This window comes from Camelus bactrianus, chromosome X (assembly GCF_048773025.1).
Source record: "Camelus bactrianus isolate YW-2024 breed Bactrian camel chromosome X, ASM4877302v1, whole genome shotgun sequence".
Lineage (NCBI taxonomy): Eukaryota > Metazoa > Chordata > Mammalia > Artiodactyla > Camelidae > Camelus > Camelus bactrianus.
The window spans coordinates 86,102,402-86,121,942 of record NC_133575.1 but is presented as its reverse complement, the minus strand read 5'-3'; the positions used below and the strand labels follow the sequence as shown (position 1 = coordinate 86,121,942).

Here is a 19,541-nt window from a genome sequence, read left to right as displayed (position 1 = left end):
CAAAAGGAGAGAAATGAAGGGCAGGTTCAGGCCTGGTGAGCATTTACTGAAGTGTAGCGTCTGCCAACAGCTGTGGCTGCAGACAGGAAAGACAGGCGGTCCCTGGTGAGCCAGGGGAGCTGGGTTTAGGGATTTGCATATCGGGAGCCATTGCAGGTTTTGAGCAGTAAAGGGACACAGTCTTATACATCAGAAAGGTCCCTTTGAAATGACAGAAATGAACTTATTTACAAAACAAACAGACTCACAGACAGAAACAAACTTATCATTACTAAGGGGAAAGGCAAAGGGAGGGCTAAATTTGGAGTTTGGGATTTGCAAGTACAAACTACTATATGTAAAATAGCTAAACAAGGTCCTCCCTTGTATAGCATGGGGAACTATATTCAATAGCTCATAATCACCTTTAATGATAAAGAATATGTAAAAGAATATATATATGTGTATGTATATATATATATATGTGTGTGTGTGTGTATATATATATATATATATATATATATATAAAACTCAAATCAGTATATTGTACACCAGAAACTAATGCAACATTGTAAATCAACTATACTTCAATTAAAAAAAAAAAAAGAAAGCACTTTGGTAGCAGTTTCAAAAACAGATTGGAATGGAAAAGTTAGAAAATCATTTAGAAGGGCATTCCAATAGTCCAAGCAAGATCTGAGAAGGTTCTTGACTTGTATGTCTAGGAGATGGAGAGGAGGGAAAGAATTTGAGTAACTTTTCAGAAAGGACAAACTTTAATGTCTAATGAGAGGAGCAGGTGGAGGTCAGTGGGAAGGGAAAGGCAAGATTCAGGGATGACTTCCAAAATTTGGGGCTTGGATGACTGCGAACATGGGAGGCAGCGAAGATTTGGCATTGGCAATAAGCTCACTGCCGAGGGTCCTGGATTTGAGGGAGTAGCAGAAAAGCCCGTTAGAGGGGTTGGTGGGCAGTGCTGATGTCCTGTCACCTGCAGGTGCATTTGCTGCTGCGGCCTTTGAAATAACATCAGTGCATCTCAGCCTAGTGGCAAATACCCAAAGGCCTCAGGTAATCAGGAGTTGAGGAGTTGGTTGTCATGCCTCACGTGGCTTCACCTCCATAACGTAATTGAGGCTTATTTGTCGGGTGAAGATTGAAGGAATGATCTTGTCAAAGCATAGCACAGATCCTGTAATGAAAGGATAATGAAGATGGTTGCCAGCCCATTATTAAGCATAATAACTAGCTTGAAATGAGATGAAGGACTTCATTTAGGCAGAACTCTCCCATTGACGAATAGTAGGGGGTGAAATCATGAAAGGAAAGCGTATAATCCAATTCATAAAAAATGGAGACATGCTTTTTAAAACCAGAAGCAATAATCATTCATTGTATTTATAGAGCAGAGATGGAGGAGGAGTCTCTTGATGGATGGATACTGATGCACAGATGAAATTTTAAAAATCAAAATTTTTTCCACTGTCAGAATTTTTGTAAAAAAATGGTGAAACAGCTCTGTCCACATATCCAGCCTGGGGGCAAAGAGGCATGCGTCCAGCCCCTGGGGCACAGGCCACTCCCTTCTCGCAGAGTTTGACTTTTGGTGCTTGAAGGCTGCCCACAGGAAGCAGACAGTGTCCACTGTGATGGGTATAAAATAAAAAGAATTTTGTCTTTAGGCATGAGTTTGGGGGAGAGCTGAAACAGGAGGTGTTCAACTCCCACATTAAAATATTAAAAATAAGGAGAGTTATATATTCAACATATATAATACATAGTAAGTATAAATATTAAGATAAGCACACAACTGTATTTCTAAGCTTATAATGTTAGGAACTGAGTGATCATCCCTAGATATTTAATTTTAAATAAATCAATGTGAGCCCAATAAAATTTATCCAAGATTTACAATATCTTCAGAGGGTAAATCATATATACAGATTATTAATAATCCATTACTATGTAAATACTGTGCATAATTCATAGATACATAATTGGCATCTATTATTTGATGGTTATTATTCCCACAATGGTTATTATTTGGGGGATAGATTATTACTCAGCTAGAAAATTCTACTCTACTGAACAGGCATGTTCTCTTTGGAATACATATGACAGTGTGGATAGCACCAAGCAAATGTTAATATTTTAATGGCTCATGAGCCGGGATGAGGTGTATAGGAGGCAGTATATAGAACACACACCATGATTAAGAACATAGTTTCTGGAGTCTAACACCTGTGTTGGGGTCCAAACTCTGCCACTACAACCTGAATGACCTTAAGCAATCACTTCAACTCTCTGAGCTTTTCTTTTCTCCTCAATAAAATGGGGAAAAGAATCCCTACCTCCCAGCGTTGACATGATAATGAAATGAGGAAACTACATGCAAAGCACCTATCGCAGGGCCCAGCAGTTCTGTACTAAGGACTCTGTGAATGCCAGTAGCTGCTGTTGCACATTTCTGTGTTGGGTCATTTACCGGTGTCTGTAACCTGGTTACCCAATCTGAGCAAGATCTTAACTACATGCTCAACTTTTGGCTCCCTCTATCATCGCCAGTGGTGTATCCCCAGAGGTTCGCTGTGATCCCTCCCCAGCAACCCAGCATTTGTTGGATAGCTAGCAAATCCTGTTTTAGAGGTTAGGTGGCAAAAACTTAACGTGCTACACAAAAACTTGGACAGCCCGCCCTCTAGTGGTAATTTGATGAATTGCCCCCAACAATTGCCCTGTTGATTCACAAACGGGAGGAGAGCTGTCCATAAAAACGAATGGGATATAGTTGACATAGTTACAAGAAAACACCTGGTTTAACAAATGAATTTCTTAATCAAAAACATGATAAAATAGTATCAGACGTACATCCCAGGCAAAGGACTTAAGTTGTAATGAACATCATCAAGATATCTGGAGCTTGCATATTTTTATAGTGCTAATTAGCCATTTTACCCAAAGGGATTTACAGTTTGGGGCAAAAATCCAGAATTGGCGATTCTATACATAGCTATAATGACCTGTCCCCCAATAAAAATTGTAATGGACATAGCCATTAGAGTCTGTAATTTTATTCCATGCAATGTTCTTTTTTTCTAAAATAATATTATAATTGTTGTTGATAATAACATCTTATCCTCTTTTAGGGATTTAAAATCTTTTCTCAGAACTTTGTTTTCACAGCAGGTGGGTGTGACAGGATTTGCTTTTCCAGGCTTATCTATCAACAGGCTAAATAGGTTTGCTCTGGTCACCCAAGGTACTTTACAGGGGGCTGCGTTCATTTTTACCCCTAGGAATCTCCTCTTGGCAAAATAAATTGCACGAACACTGGCATGTCCTTTATATATTTCATGTGCTCCATTTTTTTTTGAATTTTCATGTCAAATACCTTAAACGCCCACTTGTTTTGCAAATTGGAATGAAAGTGATTAAAATAGAGACCTGGGTTTTAAAGAAGTGACTTTCTTTGCTCCGTGATAATTATTTTGGATAGCTCAGATATTAATGCATTTCTGCTAACAAGACTAAACCAAGAGTAATAATCTTACAGAAATCTAAATCAAAGGAACAGAGATGAGAATCTAAAGAAACACAATTTTTCTTTTAAATATTTGAATTGCTATTCATAAGACTCAAGAGTGAACAGGGAATGGATAATTTAGAAATAGGAGCTATTTTTTAATGGAATGACAGGAATATTTATAGCTAGGCTGAGTGATTGTGAAGCAGAGGGACAGGCATGCACTCGCTGATGCTTTTGATGGGTTTGCTCTGTAGCAAGCATCAACCCAACTGTAGAATATTGCTGGTTTTAGGGGGAAAGTGTTTTCCTTCTGACAATGCCTCTATTTACACATGTGGCTGGTCAGTGAAACCCAGCTATCAACCACCTGTGGGAGAAGCCAATGTGTACAGAAATGACTTTTCTTTCGAGCCCTTTGTGGACCAACTTAAACAGGTGCAGCTGGAGTTGTGAACAGAACAGGGCTGGATTGCTCTGTGAATTAGAGGCCAGGGCTGATAAGTTTAAGCTTGCAGGTGGGCTTCCTCTGTGGGCTCCTTGGTTCTGCTATGTCCCCAGCCTGGCTGTAGCCTGCTCCCTTGTCAGCTGCATCACAGATCGATTGATTCAGCTGTTTGCCAAGTATGGATGGAGTGTCAATGTGCAAAGAGCTCTGAATGTGTGGCATGTGTTACAGGCTCCTCCTCATGACAGAAACTTGACTTGCATTGGTGACTGATAGTACCACCTTTGATTCCTGGAATGACTCTTGGCAAATTGAGTGACCTTTCTCCTCTTCCTGCCTTCTTGTGACCCTCTCACGCATTTCACTTCCTCTCTTTTAACCTCAAAGTTTCAATCCCTTCATGTTTCCTTGCCACCTGAATTTCCAGGCCTCTTATCTCAGTACGTCCTTCTTAGTTGCTTTACCAGTCCCAAATCTAAAGATAAATGCTCTATATCCTATTTCATCCCCCTTTGCCCCACTGTCTGTTGGTTTTCCTAGGAGTAGCAATCCATTAAAAACAAATGCTACCACCTTGCTAGAATCTAGTAGTGGTCCTATGCTCTCTAGATATAAGTCGTTAACTCATCAGAATCGACTTCTACTTATGAAAGTTCAGTGTGGGAAAATATTTGGTGTCAGATGGGCCTTCATGGATCCCTGGTACCATACCCTTTGCCTACTTTTTTGGGGAAAGTTGCCTCAGGTCTCTTGAGATACGTTATATTGTAACCTGTGCTGTGAATACAATTGCTCCCACCCATATCTGCAGGTTCTACATCCTTGGATTCAACCAATTATGGATCAAAAATATTTGAAAACAGATTTCAGAAAGTTCCAAAAAGCAAAACTTGAATTTGCTGCACAATGGCAACTATTACATAGCATTTACATTGTATTAGCTTTTATAAGTCATCTCCAGATGATTTAAAATATATTGGAAAGTATATGTAGGTTATATGCAACTACTATGTCATTTTATATAAGGGACTTGAGCATCCACAGATGTTGATGTCCGCAGAGGTCCTGAAACCAATCTTCTGCAGATACTGTGGGGTGACTGTACTAAGGGAAAAGAATAAGGGGATAATGTTTAGAAATTGTTGTCTTCATTGTTGAATACCTGTTCTCTGCCTATTGACTACTTTATAACTAAAGACTCCCTCTCTGCTACCTAAAACAAGGGCACAGAGGAAGAGGAACCATAAGTCTATTAAATCAAATACATTTTGCTCAGCTAATACTTAAAAGAAAATAAATTCTCAGTGTGCTCTCAAGGTCCGTATGACAAATCTGGTTGTATTGGCAGTTAAATGTCTTCAGTTGCCTTTGAGCATTATTGTTGTGTCCCAGGAGCAGATATTTTGATTATTTTCTATACCAACCATGTCCTGTCACAAATGGGACCAAATAGCCTGTTAACGTTGTACAGGTGTCGACTATGCAACAGATTGTTGAGAGGTAGTAAGTCAAGGGATTTAGGACACAAATGAAAAAAAAAAATTCCAGAAGTTTTTTTTTTTTCCTATCAAATAGGTAATTATAGAGATTTGAAGCTACTTTGCCAAGACATATTTGTTAATTCAAAAACACTTGCTGTACATCTTAGGGTTAGGGGAAAACACAAACTGGAATATTAGGGAGTTTTTAAAAACAATTTATCCCCATGTTTTCTTTGTTTCTATTAACCAACTTTTAAAATAAAGCTATGAGAAAAATATATTTTCAAAAAAAAAAGTATTGTTTCTTCTCAGTTCTGTTAATGCATGGGAACAGTATCACAGATGATCCATAAAAAGGAATAATATAAAATTCATTTAAAGATGATAAAACAACAAATGTTGAAGTTGCATTTAATACAGGGATGCATCACCAGTAATTTACCATGACCCAGAAAGTTTGCAGATTTTCCCCTCTGTGCTTTTGACAGTTGTGAGAATGACAAATGACAGGTAAACAACCGATACCTGTTGGGAGTGCATAAAACAGCCCCCCAAGAGATAGCCAGAGAATAGTATATAATTAGTCCAATTCCGTTGTACCTTCTAAACTTCAACAGTGAACAGTGGTCATCAAGATCCATAGTGATGAATCTGGTGCTCTGTCAGTCCTCAAATAAAGTTCAGATGCCCTTCAGTATAAACGTAGAATGAGTTAATTATGAGTATTGATTTATTTCTAATGAATATTTTACATACTATGAGAGGATTTCAGGCAGCTTATAATAAAAGCTTATATGCAGCAACGCAGTGAAAAATGAAATCACAAAGAGCGATCAGAAACCACAGAGTTCAAAAACTTTCCTAGACCCCTTTGAAGATCTGACAAAGAGCTGTGGAACATCTCCCCAGAAAAGTACAACTATGCAAATAGGCACAATCGTAGAGTCTGTCCATGCGCTCCGCCCCTGGGTGTCCTTGAACCACAGGTCAAGAACCCCTTATATAGAGAAAGCAAAATCATGAGGGAAGATAGTTATTACACTTGACCATTGCATTTAGCTCTGCGCTTCCTGTCAACTGAGGTTAAAAGATAAACGCACTGGGTCACAGAGTACTCAACATCTGAAAAGGGAAGCAGATCAGTTCACTGAATTATAAGCGAAACATATAATTTTAAAATGGCAGTGTTTATACAGTTTGTGAAAAGATTATTTTAGAAAGGGTAATCAAGTAATATAAAGGGATGTAGCATAATTTGACAAAATTCTTTGAAAATCAGCGATTGGAGGTAGAATATCTATGCTAATCATATTGACTAGCATATAAAATTAGCCACAGTGTTTCATTTCCAACCCTTCTGGAAAAGAGGGAATGTGCTGTATATGTCTTTCTTTAATGGTAGATTTACCCACCTAATATTATTTGATTAAACTTGACATTAATATAATATATGCCCATGAGCGCACACCAGCTGAGCAGCGAGGGAGGCCTAAGGGTACAAAAAGAAATCGAACTGTGATTAAATATCTGCTATTAATAGGTCATAGCATGGAAAACTGGCATGTAGATAATGGCAAATAATCACTTTCGGTACCCACTGCTGCCAACCCAGACATCTACTGTCTCAAAGGCAAATAAATAACACAGTGACTCCTGTCATAATTATAGGCAGAGCAAATATAGGATAGGGCTTAAGAACACAGTCTCTGGAGTCAGAGACTGGTTGTCCACCACGTCTTAGGTCTGTGACCATAGGCAAAGTCACTGAACTTCTCTGAGTCTCAGATTTCTTACCTGTAAGGTAAGAATAATAAGAGTATCAACCTCAGGGCTGCTCCTAGGCTATGTAGGGGTCCTGAGGAAGTATTTGTTTTGTGGGGTGCTTATCTATATAAACAGTTTGAGTCACCTAAAATCAACAGAGTCAGTCTAGCCATCTAATCTCACAAAATTCACCTGTTAAGTGATTACCAAGTGACTAGCAGGAGCAATCCACTTGACAGGCTACCCTACTGGAATTGGTAGCTAGCTGTGGGAGCCCAGGACAACCTCAGAGCTCCTCCCAGGAGCTAGTCATCCCCAAGCAGAAGGTTCCTCTAGAGAACTGGAAGTACCCCAAAGGCATAGGGCTAAAGCAGGAATCCTGCTTGCCCAGGTCGAAGGCAGATGCTGAACTATCTTATAGGATCACTGGGAAGACTGAATGAGGTAACCTGTGTAAAACACTTGGCACAGTGTCTGGCTCACAGCAAGTCCTCAGTACACGTTGGCAATGACTGTTACTCTTCTCATTAATATCAACAGTGCTCACTCCATCTCATGCCCAGTCTGGTTTTCTTTCAGTGGATGGCTGCATTGACTGGTCAGTGGATCTGAAGACATACATGGCTTTGGCAGGTGAACCAGTCCGAGTGAAATGTGCCCTCTTCTACAGTTACATCCGTACCAACTATAGCATGGCCCAGAGCACTGGGCTCAGGCTTATGTGGTACAAAAACAAAGGTGATTTGGAAGAGCCCATCATCTTTTCAGAGGTCAGGATGAGCAAAGAGGAAGATTCAATATGGTTTCACTCAGCTGAGGCACAAGACAGTGGATTCTACACTTGTGTTTTAAGGTGAGTGCTGTGTGAAAATATTGCTCAATGTCACGGCTGGTAGTCTGGGACTGGAGTGTGTGCCGAGTGGGCTGCATGTTATACACTGGGTCTATTCCTGAAAGCCTGTGGTACATGTGGAGCTTCAGTAAATTCAGTTCTACTTATTTATTTAAACTACATAGCAAGTTCTTATCAAATTTTCATAAGACTCCCATTTACTGTGTGTACTCATTTAATTCAGAAAATTTGGTGATTGAATTATTCCCCAACTCCACCCCTGCCCTGGGGTCTTATCCAGACAGTCCCTGACTTCAGATGGTTGGACTTAGGAGTTTTCAACTTTACTGTGGTGTGAAAGTGATACACACTCAGTAGAAAACGTTCTTTGAATTTTGCATTTTGATCTTTTTCAGGCTAGCGACATGCGGTATGATACTATCTCACGATGCTGGGCAGTGGCAGGCAGTAAGCCACGCCTCCCAGTATCCACGAGATTGTGAGATAAACAACTGATACACTCTACAACCGTTCTGTACCCATACAACCATTCTGTGGGTTTTTTTTTTTTTTTACTCTCTGTGCAGGATTCAGTAAGTTACATTATATATGCAGCACTTTATTATAAAATACACTTTGTGTTAGATGATTTTGCCCAAGTGTAAGTGTTCTGAGCACATGCGAGATACGCTAGGCTAAGCTATGATGTTCAGTAAGTTAGATGTATTAAGTGCATTTTGACTTACAGTATTTTCAACTTACCATGGGTTTATCAGGATGTAACCCCATTATAAATGGAGAAAGATCAGTATTAATGATTGTTTCTGCATAGACCCAGTTGTTTTAATCTCAATATCTGGCCATGAAAATGACCTAAAGTATCATTTAGGCCACAGTCTCTCATTTCTTATTGACGGAAAATAGACTCATATGTTTCTGGAAGATCTTTTAACAAATGAATTTCTGATGAAATTCTTCATAGGATTGGCAATGTGAGTTTGAGTCCACTGTGTGTAAATATTTATTTGTTTATTTTCAACATGGGCCCTATAGACGCACAGTCATCCTGTGTTCCTACATACTATGCTGGGAAGATACCACAGATACAGTACCTGCTTGCAAGTTTACAGTGAAAAGCAATCAAACAGATAAAATAATCCTTAGGGATTCCACAATATGTCCTTCCTCCCCCCTCCACCCCAGTGCTAGGTTCTAGAATCTCCCATCTCAGATAGAGACTGCATCAGAGGTACTGAAGTAGGTAGCTGTGGTGGCCTTTAAACTACTTTTCAGTACTGCCATTTTGGAAGTGTCTGACCTTGCTCACCAGGGACCTGCACTCTATTGTTTGATTTTCCTGTCTTGGAAATGCAGACCCTGCCTATTTCTGTTTCCTGTGGACTTTGACGCCAAAACTTTGTCACTTCTTCATCAAAAGCACTTGGAAGCCCCTGGTGTGGCCTCATTGTTCAAAAGGGCAGGAGAGCAAGGTGGTATATAAAAGGAGAACATTCTTGACACTCTAAGAATCACTATTGTATGTGGATTGGGAGGAAGTGTTGGGGAAGCAAGTTTAGTCTTTTTGGTGTCGGCAAAAACTCCAGGATATTAGCAGAAATAGCAATCATTTGGATCACATCCTTAGTGTAATAATATTTTACACTATTGGTGATTGATTTATTCAGTAATAATATTTTCACCTCCTTGGGCAGCTCTTCGCAAATGTAAGAAGTGAGTGTAATTTGGCTTCAGTATCTGACGCTATATTTTTTAGGGTGCTATTACTCTCTGCCTGTTTACACCCTCTTCGTTCCCCATCCTCATTAAATTCTGCCAATCTAAAATAGATCTCTTTTCCTCCCCCTATTCCGTTTGCTCTGTTTGTTTGTTTTTGTTTTCCCAAATTTAAAATTGTATTTGCAAAGCATCAGCCCACGATATACAGGTGCTATACTTACAATGAATGATTGAATATGTTGTTGCTTACTTTCTCTGTCCTGCTTATTTCCTCAGTGCAGCTACCTCTCCCCTCTTCCCCTCTCTCCTCTAGCCCCATTCCCCTACTCCGAGCGATGCTCACAGTCTAGTGTGTATCTTTGCATACCTTCTCCTTATTCTTTTAATTATACAAGCATATCTACATGGGGATTTTCTCCTCATTGATTTATAAAAGAAAAAGAGTTATATATTTCTTTGCTATTTTCTTTTCTTATCCAAATACATAGTGTAACTATTTCCAAGTCAATTGATAGAGAGCTCACCCATCCTTTTAAATATATAATATTCTGTGTTGTTTAATAGTCTGTGATACCACAATTTCGTCAACTGTTTTCCTATTGATGTGCATATACTTTGTTTCCAGTGTTTTTTTTTTTTTTTTTTGGCCCTACAAAATGTGCTGCAATAAATTTGCTTTTTTTAAAAAATTATTTTATTTATTTTTGGGGGGGTAGGTAATTAGGTTTACTTATTTATTTTTGGAGGAGGTACTGGGGATTGAACCCAGGACTTTGTGTATGCTAAGCATGTGCTTTACCACTTGAGCTATACCCTCCCCCCCCACAATTTGCTTTTGAATAAACTTCTAAATTTTAGAACAGTTTTGGATTTGCAGAATTATTAGAAAGACAGTACAGAAAGTTTCTGTATGCCCTACACCCGTTTTCCCCTATTACTAACATTTTCCACAACTTTGGTACATTTGTTACAATTAATGAACCAACAGTGGTACATCATCGTTAACTGGAGTCTGTGTTTTATTCAGACTTCCTTATGTTTTCCTTGCTGCTCCTTTTCTGTTCTAGGATTCCACCTGGGATACCACATTACATACATGTCATGTCTCCTTAAGCTCCTTTTTGCTGTTGTGGTTTCTCAGACTCTCCTTGTTTCTGATGACCTTGACGGTTTGAATAGTACTGTTCAGATATTTTGTATAATTAGTTGGGATTTATCTGATTTTTTTCATGGTTATACCAGGGTCGTATGTTTTCTGGAGGAAGACCACAGAGGTAAAATATCATTTTCATCACATCATACTAAGGGTTTGAGGTATCAATATGCTTTATCACTGTAGATATTCACCTTGACCATCTGGCTCAAGGTAGTGTTTGTCTTCCTTCACTTAAAGTTGCTCTGTCTTCCCTTCCTTTTCAAATTGTTCTCTTTGGAAGAAAGTGGTTACTCATAGTCCATACTTAAGGAGTGGTAGTTATGCTCTACCTCATTAAGAGCAAAATAGCTACATAAAATTATTTAGAATTCTTCTGTGTGGGATATTTATTTTTTCTCTCCCATTTATTTATTTATTCAATCATTTATGTATATCACCATGGAATCATGGATATTTTTATTTTACACTGAGTAATAATCCAATGCTAATTTATTTTCTGGGTCAAATTCCTCCACCTTTGTCCATTGGGAACTCTTTCAGTTGATACATTTATCCCTTTGCCATAACCTCATCATCATTATTTTTGTATATATGTATTTTTATTGAAGTATAGTCAGTTTACAATGTTGTGTCAATTTCTGGTGTAGAACATAAGGCTTCACTCATATATGAACATATATATATTCATTTTCATATTTGTTTTCACCATAAGTTACTACAAGATATTGAATATAGTTCCCTGTGCTATACAGCATAAACTTGTTATTTGTCTATTTTATATATATTTGTTAGTATCTGCAAATCTTGAACTACCAATTTATCCCTTCTCACCCTTTTCCCCCTCTGGTAACCGTAAGTTTGTTTTCTATGTTTGTGAGTCTGTTTCTGTTTTGTCTTTTTTTACATTCTACATTTACATTTTGTATTTACATTTTTACATTTTTACAATGTCTTTTTAACATTCCACATATAAGTGATATCACATGATATTTGTCTTTCTCTTTCTGACTTACTTCACTTAGAATGACAATCTCCAGTTCCATCCATGTTGCTGCAAATGACATTATTTTATTATTTTTTATGGCCAAGTAGTATTCCATTGTAGAAATATACCACAACTTCTTTATCCAATCATCTGTTGATGGACATTTAGGTTGCTTCCATGTCTTGGCTGTTGTGTATAGTGCTGCTATGAATGTTGGGATTCATGTATCTTTTCAAATTAATGCTCCCTGGGATATATGCCCAGGAGTGGGATTGCTGGATCATATTGTAAGTTTAATTCTAGTTTTTTGAGGTATCTCCATACTGTTTTCTGTAATGGCTGCACCAAACTACATTCCCACCAACAGTATAGGAGGGTTCCCTTTTCTCCACACCCTCTCCAGCATTTATTGTTTGTGGAATTTTGAATGATGGCCATTCTGACTGGTGTGAAGTGATACCTCATTGTAGTTTTGATTTGCATTTCTCTGATAATTAGTGATATTGAACATTTTTTTCACGTGCCTTTTGGTCATTTGTATGTCTTCATTGGACAATTGCTTGTTTAGGTCTTCTGCCCATTTTTGGATTGGGTTGTTCATTTTTTTCTTATTAAGTTGTATGAGCTGTTTATATATTCTGAAAATTAAGCCCTGTCAGTCTCATCTTTGGCAAATATTTTTTTCCCATTCTGTAGGTTGTCTTTTTGTTTTGCTTATGGTTTCCTTTGCTGTGCAAAAGCTTATAAGTTTAATTAGGTCCCATTTGTTAATTTTTGCTTCTATTTCTATTGCCTGGGTAGACTGCCCTAGGAGAACATTGCTAAGATTTATGTCAGAAAATGTTTTGCCTATGTTTTCTTCTAAGAGGATTATAGAGTCTTGTCTTATGTTTAAGTCTTTAAACCATTTTGAGTTTATTTTTGTGTATGGTGTGAGGGAGTGTTCTAACTTCATTGATTTACATGCAGCTGTCCAGTTTCATTATAGTTTTTTGGGGTTTTTTTTAGCATTTTCTTATATTTCAGCACTATAAGACACTTCAAGTTTATCTTCTCTATTTATGGCTCCCAGTCTTGCATCAGCCATATTCCCAAGGAGGCTTGATTCTTTTTAATGGAAAACCATACTATAAACCAAGATTTGGATGCTAGGAGTGTTGATTGCTACTGGGGGAGTGTTGCTTCTAGGCCCTCTCAGCTGACAGCCTATTTGCTTTCAAGCAAAGCCTTGTACTATATCATGAACAAGTGGGATTTCCCAATTCCCCTGAAATCCTTTCCTATAGATGGCTCCCTCTATCAAATATATAGCAGATGGACCTTGTTTGTATCTATTGTAGATATCACCTAAGTAAGTGGTTCTCATATCTAGATCAGTAGAAGAGAAAGGAGTGGTACTCCATGGAGCAGAGGCTTATATTCAGGCATAACTGATGACCTCTTTTATTCATGCAACAGGTCTTAGGGAATGATTGGAACTGAGAAGGGTGGGCGAAGTTTTGAATATTACTCCTCATGTGTGTGCCTTGATAAGGGAAAAAAGTGGGAACCACTGTTCTAAAGGATACAACAATCTTGTGTCAATTCAGAGATACAGAAATCTCTTACAGAATGACATAAGTGAAGTAGCTAGCATTTGGCTATGAATAATAAACATGTTTTTGAGATTTAGTAGTAGCCACTGACTCCAAATATGTGCCAAATGAGAAATTCAGTCTATATAGGTGATTTTATGCCACTGCCAAGACAGTGGCATTTATAGTGAAAAAGAGCTCTGAATTTGGCAATGCCTATATCACCTAGCATCCCAAATTTGATACTATTTTAAGATAATTATGGATGATTTTTCTGTGCTTTGTTGACCTCATTAAAGGTCACTCTATTGATTTCAGTATGTTTAAAACTGCAGATATGAAATATTTAGTAAGTCTCTACCCATTTGAATCATAGCAAGAAAGGTTTACTGTTTGTGACCTTTCAGTAGCCAATTACTCATTTTTGTGTTTTTCTCTAGCCAGTCCCAAGAGTGATTACTTGAATTTCTCAGCATGTCAGTGGGGTAGTAATAGAGGAACTGTGGAGAAGTGAGTCATGTTTTGAGAGCTATGCCAATCCCAGAATTACTGTCTACCCCTCTTTCCACTCAAATCTTTTCAGTGGAGGCACTTAGTAGAATAAAAATGATGAGAGTAATCTTATTTGACAAAATCCTGCATATCACTTTCTCAACAACTTGGAACAGGGGGCGACTTAAGCTGTGGATGAAGATAGATATATTCATATAATCGTGAATTGAATTCATAGATATTGAAAAGAATGATTAAATATAATAGAGTATCTGTAGAAACCTGTGTGTTTGGGGATGACGATGGTCAAGTGCAGAGAATCAGTTATATGTTCAGAACCATCATGACCATTTACCTCTCCAGTGAAGTAAACAGAATCAGGAGCCCTCTTCTTAAATGGGAACATAATCTATTTTTGGTCTTTAGTAATCATTGAAATAAATAAGGTTCTCAAAATCTGAATGCCTCACAAACTCTTTTTAAAGGGTTCCTTAGTGCATTTATACAGCTCGGAGGCATAACATGATGTTTGCCTTGCTTTTCCTCACATTTGTGTGATTATTACTTGAGTAAAACAGAATCCCCAGAAAAATTGAGGGGGGTTGGAGATATTTGAAACAAGAAATGTATGTTGCTATTTTTTGAATCTGTACAATGAATACATGAGGGTTCATTGTATTGTTTTTATTTTGAATATGTTTGAAATGTTCCATAACAAAAAAGAAAAAAATATAAGTATACAGTAATTCTGCCTGATTTTAATGGCCCATAAGTGATCTTGACCTAAAAGTGCCTATGTAGCAAATATTAAACAAGTTTGTATTTCAGTCAACAAACATTCATTGAGCATATACCATGGGACTTGCTTTATGCCATATTGAAAGGAAACTTACGGTGTTAGAAAGAAAAGTAATTGTTCTAGTCTACCTAAGAGACTAAGAAACAACTTTTATCATTTCCCACCTGCCTCTCCTACTCCCCATTATGGTAACCAAGAGATTTTCAAGGACCCTCAACGTTTCTCATAATTCAATGCCAACTTAAGTATTGATCCTTGAAAAGTTAAGTGTCAACAAGTTGGTTGCCCAAGTAGCAATTTCTAGGAGAGTAGATAGTTTCTTGTAGGAAAAATGAGAGCCTGAATCTTACAGAATTAATTGACCTCAGAAAATATCAAAATTGTGCAGCAGGCTCTGGAGACAGCAGCAGTGCCTTCTGTGGCCTGTGTAGGTGAAAGTATAACACAATTAGTTATTTTTTCCTCCTATTGTGGTTTATAAGTGGAAGTCCCTGATTTACTTATTTTTTGTAGCAATTATGCAGAAACACATACATAACCTGAAAGTAGTATTTTTTCAACCTCCACAATTTGATAATCTACCTGTTTATAAAATTATACATAAATAGCAAAGTAGTGACAATTGTAATTAATCTTCATTTCATTACTAGCGAATTAGATATGCTCTAATGTTTAGAAGTATAACTATACCGTTATGCATTAGCTATGTAATACTCTGAAATAGAACCATTCTATTGTACAATACCTATATAACTTGAAGTCCCTTCAGTATGTTCATTGGAGGGAAACAGATATTTACAGTTTAGTTAGTTAGCAAGGTTTACCTGCTTTGTAAGCAGGATTACCTGGTTTTTTAATGGGTTATATTTGATAATTAGAAAATAAGAATTGAATTTCCTGGGGAGGACCGCCAGCCGGTCGGACGTCTCACCTGTTGCTGGAGGAGAGGTCTCGGCTCGCCAGGAAGGCGACTGAGGCAGCAAAATGAAGATTTGCATGGGAAACGTCGATGGGGCGGATACGACTCCGGAGGAGCTGGCAGCGCTCTTAGCGCCCTGCTGCATGGTCGTGGGCTGCGCCATTGTGAAACAGTTCGCCTTGGTGCGCATGCGCGAGAGCGCGGGGCGTGCCGCGCGCCGTCGAGGCCTTGCACGGCCACGAGCTGCGGCGTGCATTCATGGTGGAGATGTCGCGCCTACGGCCTCGTAACACTTGCAAGATATTCGTGGGCAATGTGTGGGCTGTGTGCACGAGCCAGGACTTGCACAGCCTCTTCAAGCGCCGCGGCCGCCTCATCGAGTGTGACTTGGTGAAAGACTACGCGTTTGTTCACAAGGAGAACAAAGCAGATGCCAAAGCCGCCATCACGCAGCTGCGATGGCAAAGAAGTGAAGGGCAAGCGCATTGACGTGGAACTCTCAACCAAGGGTATGGTTCTGACCGGCGTTTAGCCGAGCTCTCTGATTACTGCCGTTTGTCAGAGTTGCGGCTTTCGTTCTGCAGCTCGTCGACAAAGTCCTCGCTGGATTACCGTCACCTGCCCGATGCCCATTCCGATTACGCACGGTGTTCGGGCTCCTATAATGATTACCTGCGGACAGGTCAGATGCACTCTGGCGACCAGCGCCACTTGTAGGGCCATCCTGGGATGGGGCATCACAGGGAGGGAAGTCGAGGTGAGGTGGGGTAGGGTGCAGACCCAGGTTATAACCGCTGGCCCATACTTACCCTGTTTGCGATTTTTCATCCCCTCTACCATGTGGGCCTTCCCCAGGAGACGATCTTTTTGAATGTTCTGCAGTAATCTACTTTATTCCTTCGCCTCAGTAGCAAATCTTGCTACTGGCTTTAGATCTGCGCTTCCCCTCTCCCCGGCCTCCCATCTCCCCAAGATGGGAATTTCTTTTATGTTTTTATTTTTTTCCTGGCTCCCTTTTATTTTTATGCGCGATATTTAGGTCGTCTGGATGGGGAAGCAACCTGCAGCTGAGGTTGGTGGCGCCTTTTTCTTTTTAGATGTGAGGGAGGCCAGCAAAGAGTTAGCCTAACCATTTCCTATGCGCCAAGCTGTGCCAGCAGTCCAGGGGGCCCAGACTTTGTCCCTCTGTAGACTGTGTTGAGACTGAGTTCCTGTTGGGACAGTCAGTTGGAGTATGTCCAAATCCCTACAGACCCCTGATGTTCTCGCTGATGCTGAGCAGCACAGTCCCACTTCCCCATCTCCCCAAATAGGTGGTGTTAGAAAACCTTATATTTTTCCCCCTTTTGTATGGACTACAAATAAAACTTGGGACAATTTGCAGTTTGGAAAAAAAAAAAGAAAGTAAGAATTGATTTCAAATAATCATTGATGAGCTAGTTGACACTGGGGTGTGTGTGTGTGTGTGTGTGTGTGTGTGTGTGTGTGTGTGTGTGTGTGTATGAATTTCCATCCCTTGTATCATTACGCAAAGTTCAGTGATTTTCCGTTTTATGGTTATTTTGCTCATATCAAGGTTTCAGCCTACTCCAGGAGTTGCAAATTTGGTCTTTTCAGTGTCCCAAGAAGGTAATATAATGATTGTGGCAGGCAATCTGAAACATTTTGGAAGGCTCAAGGCTGTAGCAATCCACTCTTGTTATATAATTGTCATGTATTCTACTCTTGCCACCACCTCTCGCTCACTCTACCACAGTTCTGATACTCTATTTACCCCACCCAGAGCTGTAGCTCATTGATCCCACAGTTTTTTTTCACTATCCATTGCTCTCTTCTTACCTCGCATACTTTAAATTCGATGATCAATCAGTTTAATCACTCCTATATATATACCCTCTTGATTCCCTAGAACCCTTTCCCCCTTCATCTTGCTCACTTGTGAAAATCACAACACTGTTTAAACCCAACTCTCCATCTATGCTTGTACATGTATCCTTGCAGCTGAACTTTTTACTGTAGGAAAACATAACAGCATTGACTGGTCTTACTTTAAATTCATCATCATGACTTATGTCTCCTTGGACCGTTCAGTCTCCTGTCCTCCTAGATGACTATTTCGTATCTTCTCTCCTTCAGCTTCCAACATATCCTCCCCTTATTTCTCACTGTGTTGTAAAAGAATTGAGGCAATTAGGAGAGAACTTCTACTCCCTTGCTGGCATCTGTGCCTACATATTCTACCTTCAATTTTGTTACCACTGATCAACTAGCCTTGCTCCTATGTAAGGTCAATCACTTCACTTGTACAGTAGATCCTATCCCAATTTGCCTATTCAAGGATATCACCTGAGCAGTTCTCCCATTTCTCTCCTATTTCTGCTGAAACATGTCCATCAGCGTGCACATGGGTCAATATCTATACCTTTAACTCCACTTGCCCTGCCAGCCATTGCCACCATTTTCTTGCTTCCATTTGTATCAAAATTCAGAGAAGCTGTTGTCTGCACTCACAGTCTTGAGCTCCTCTCTGCTAATTCTCTTTTAAATCCATTTCAGTCAGAATTTTACCTTCACCACTCCACCAGACCTGCTCTTACCAAAGTCTCCAATGACTGCGACAGTACTAAATCCAATAGTCAGGTCAGTGTTCACTCATCCTTTTACATGGTCAGCACATTTGGCACAGGTGATCACCCCTACTTTCTTTAACTGAGTTTCAGAGAATCACACTTTCCTAGTTTTCCTCCTACTGCACTGGTTACTCTTTCCAAAGTTCCTTTGCTGACTCCTCATATTCCTCCTCACCTCTTAATGTCAGAAGGCCTTAGGGCTTGGTCCTTAGTATTATTCATCTCTCGCCACTCTCCTTCCCTCCGTGATCTGTTTATACAGTCTTATAGTTTTTTATACCATCTGTACACTGGGAACTACAACACGTATACCTTCCAGCCTAGATCTCTCTCCTCAAACACAGACTTTTTTATCCTACTGACTTATCAGCATCTCTACTTGTGTCAAAGTCAGTATATCCAAAACCGAACTCCTGATCTTCCTTCTATTTTATCATGGGTTCCTAGAAAATAAACCATCAGGCAAAAGCTAATGTGTATTTTGGAATATAATCCCAGGGAAACAGGAGTGAATGAAAAAGGAAGTGAGGCAGGGGAGAAGGAAGGATATTTGAACATGTTTGATCCAGAAGGAGAAATAGAGAATAATTTCTCTCTCAGCTCCCATCTCCCATTGGTCAAGGGTTCTTCCATAGGATGTTAACCCCATTGAACTTTGGGGGCACAGTTTGTGCCTTCCACACCACTGCTGTTCTAAGCCCCGATCTCTTACCTCTACTGTTACAATAAACTCCTAATTGGATTTTCTGCTTTCCCACATGTCTCCCTTCAGGCTATTCTTAACATAGTAGTCAGAGTGCTCTTTTTAAAACATAAATCATATAGGTCTGTGTTCTGCTCAGGACCTTCTGATGGCTTCCCATTTCATTTGGAATAAAAGCTAAGTCCTTACAGGGGCTTCCAAGGCCCTAGGTGACCTAGTCGCTGGCACCACTCTAACTTACTACTGCTTTTCCATTTGTCTCTCCTGTGCTCACTCTGCTCCAGCCACTCTGATTTCCTTGCTGTTTCTGAAACATGACAGGTATACTCCAGCCTTAGGATCTTTGCACTGGCTGTTCCCTTTGTCCGGAATGCTTCCCTCTCCTATATTCACATGGCCAACTCCCTTATTTCCTTCAGTTGTGCAACTTCCTCTATTCTAATCTTACCAGTGACTCTTCTTTGACTACCTTATTCATAATCTTTAAGATTCTCTTTCAGTCAGTCTCTATCTCCTGTA

General features: G+C 39.4%; 1 protein-coding gene and 1 pseudogene across 1 annotated transcript in view; both read left to right on the top strand.

Annotated features, from left to right (window-relative positions):
• IL1RAPL2 (interleukin 1 receptor accessory protein like 2) overlaps window positions 1-19,541 on the top strand; it is a 919,709-nt gene that overhangs the window by 468,329 nt on the left and 431,839 nt on the right. Inside the window, exon 3 of the mRNA XM_010963806.3 lies at window positions 7,775-8,048. Within this exon, the coding sequence (XP_010962108.2) occupies window positions 7,775-8,048 (274 nt within the window). The remainder of the gene's footprint in view (window positions 1-7,774; window positions 8,049-19,541) is intronic.
• LOC105075860 (RNA-binding protein 14 pseudogene) lies at window positions 15,589-16,221 on the top strand (annotated as a pseudogene).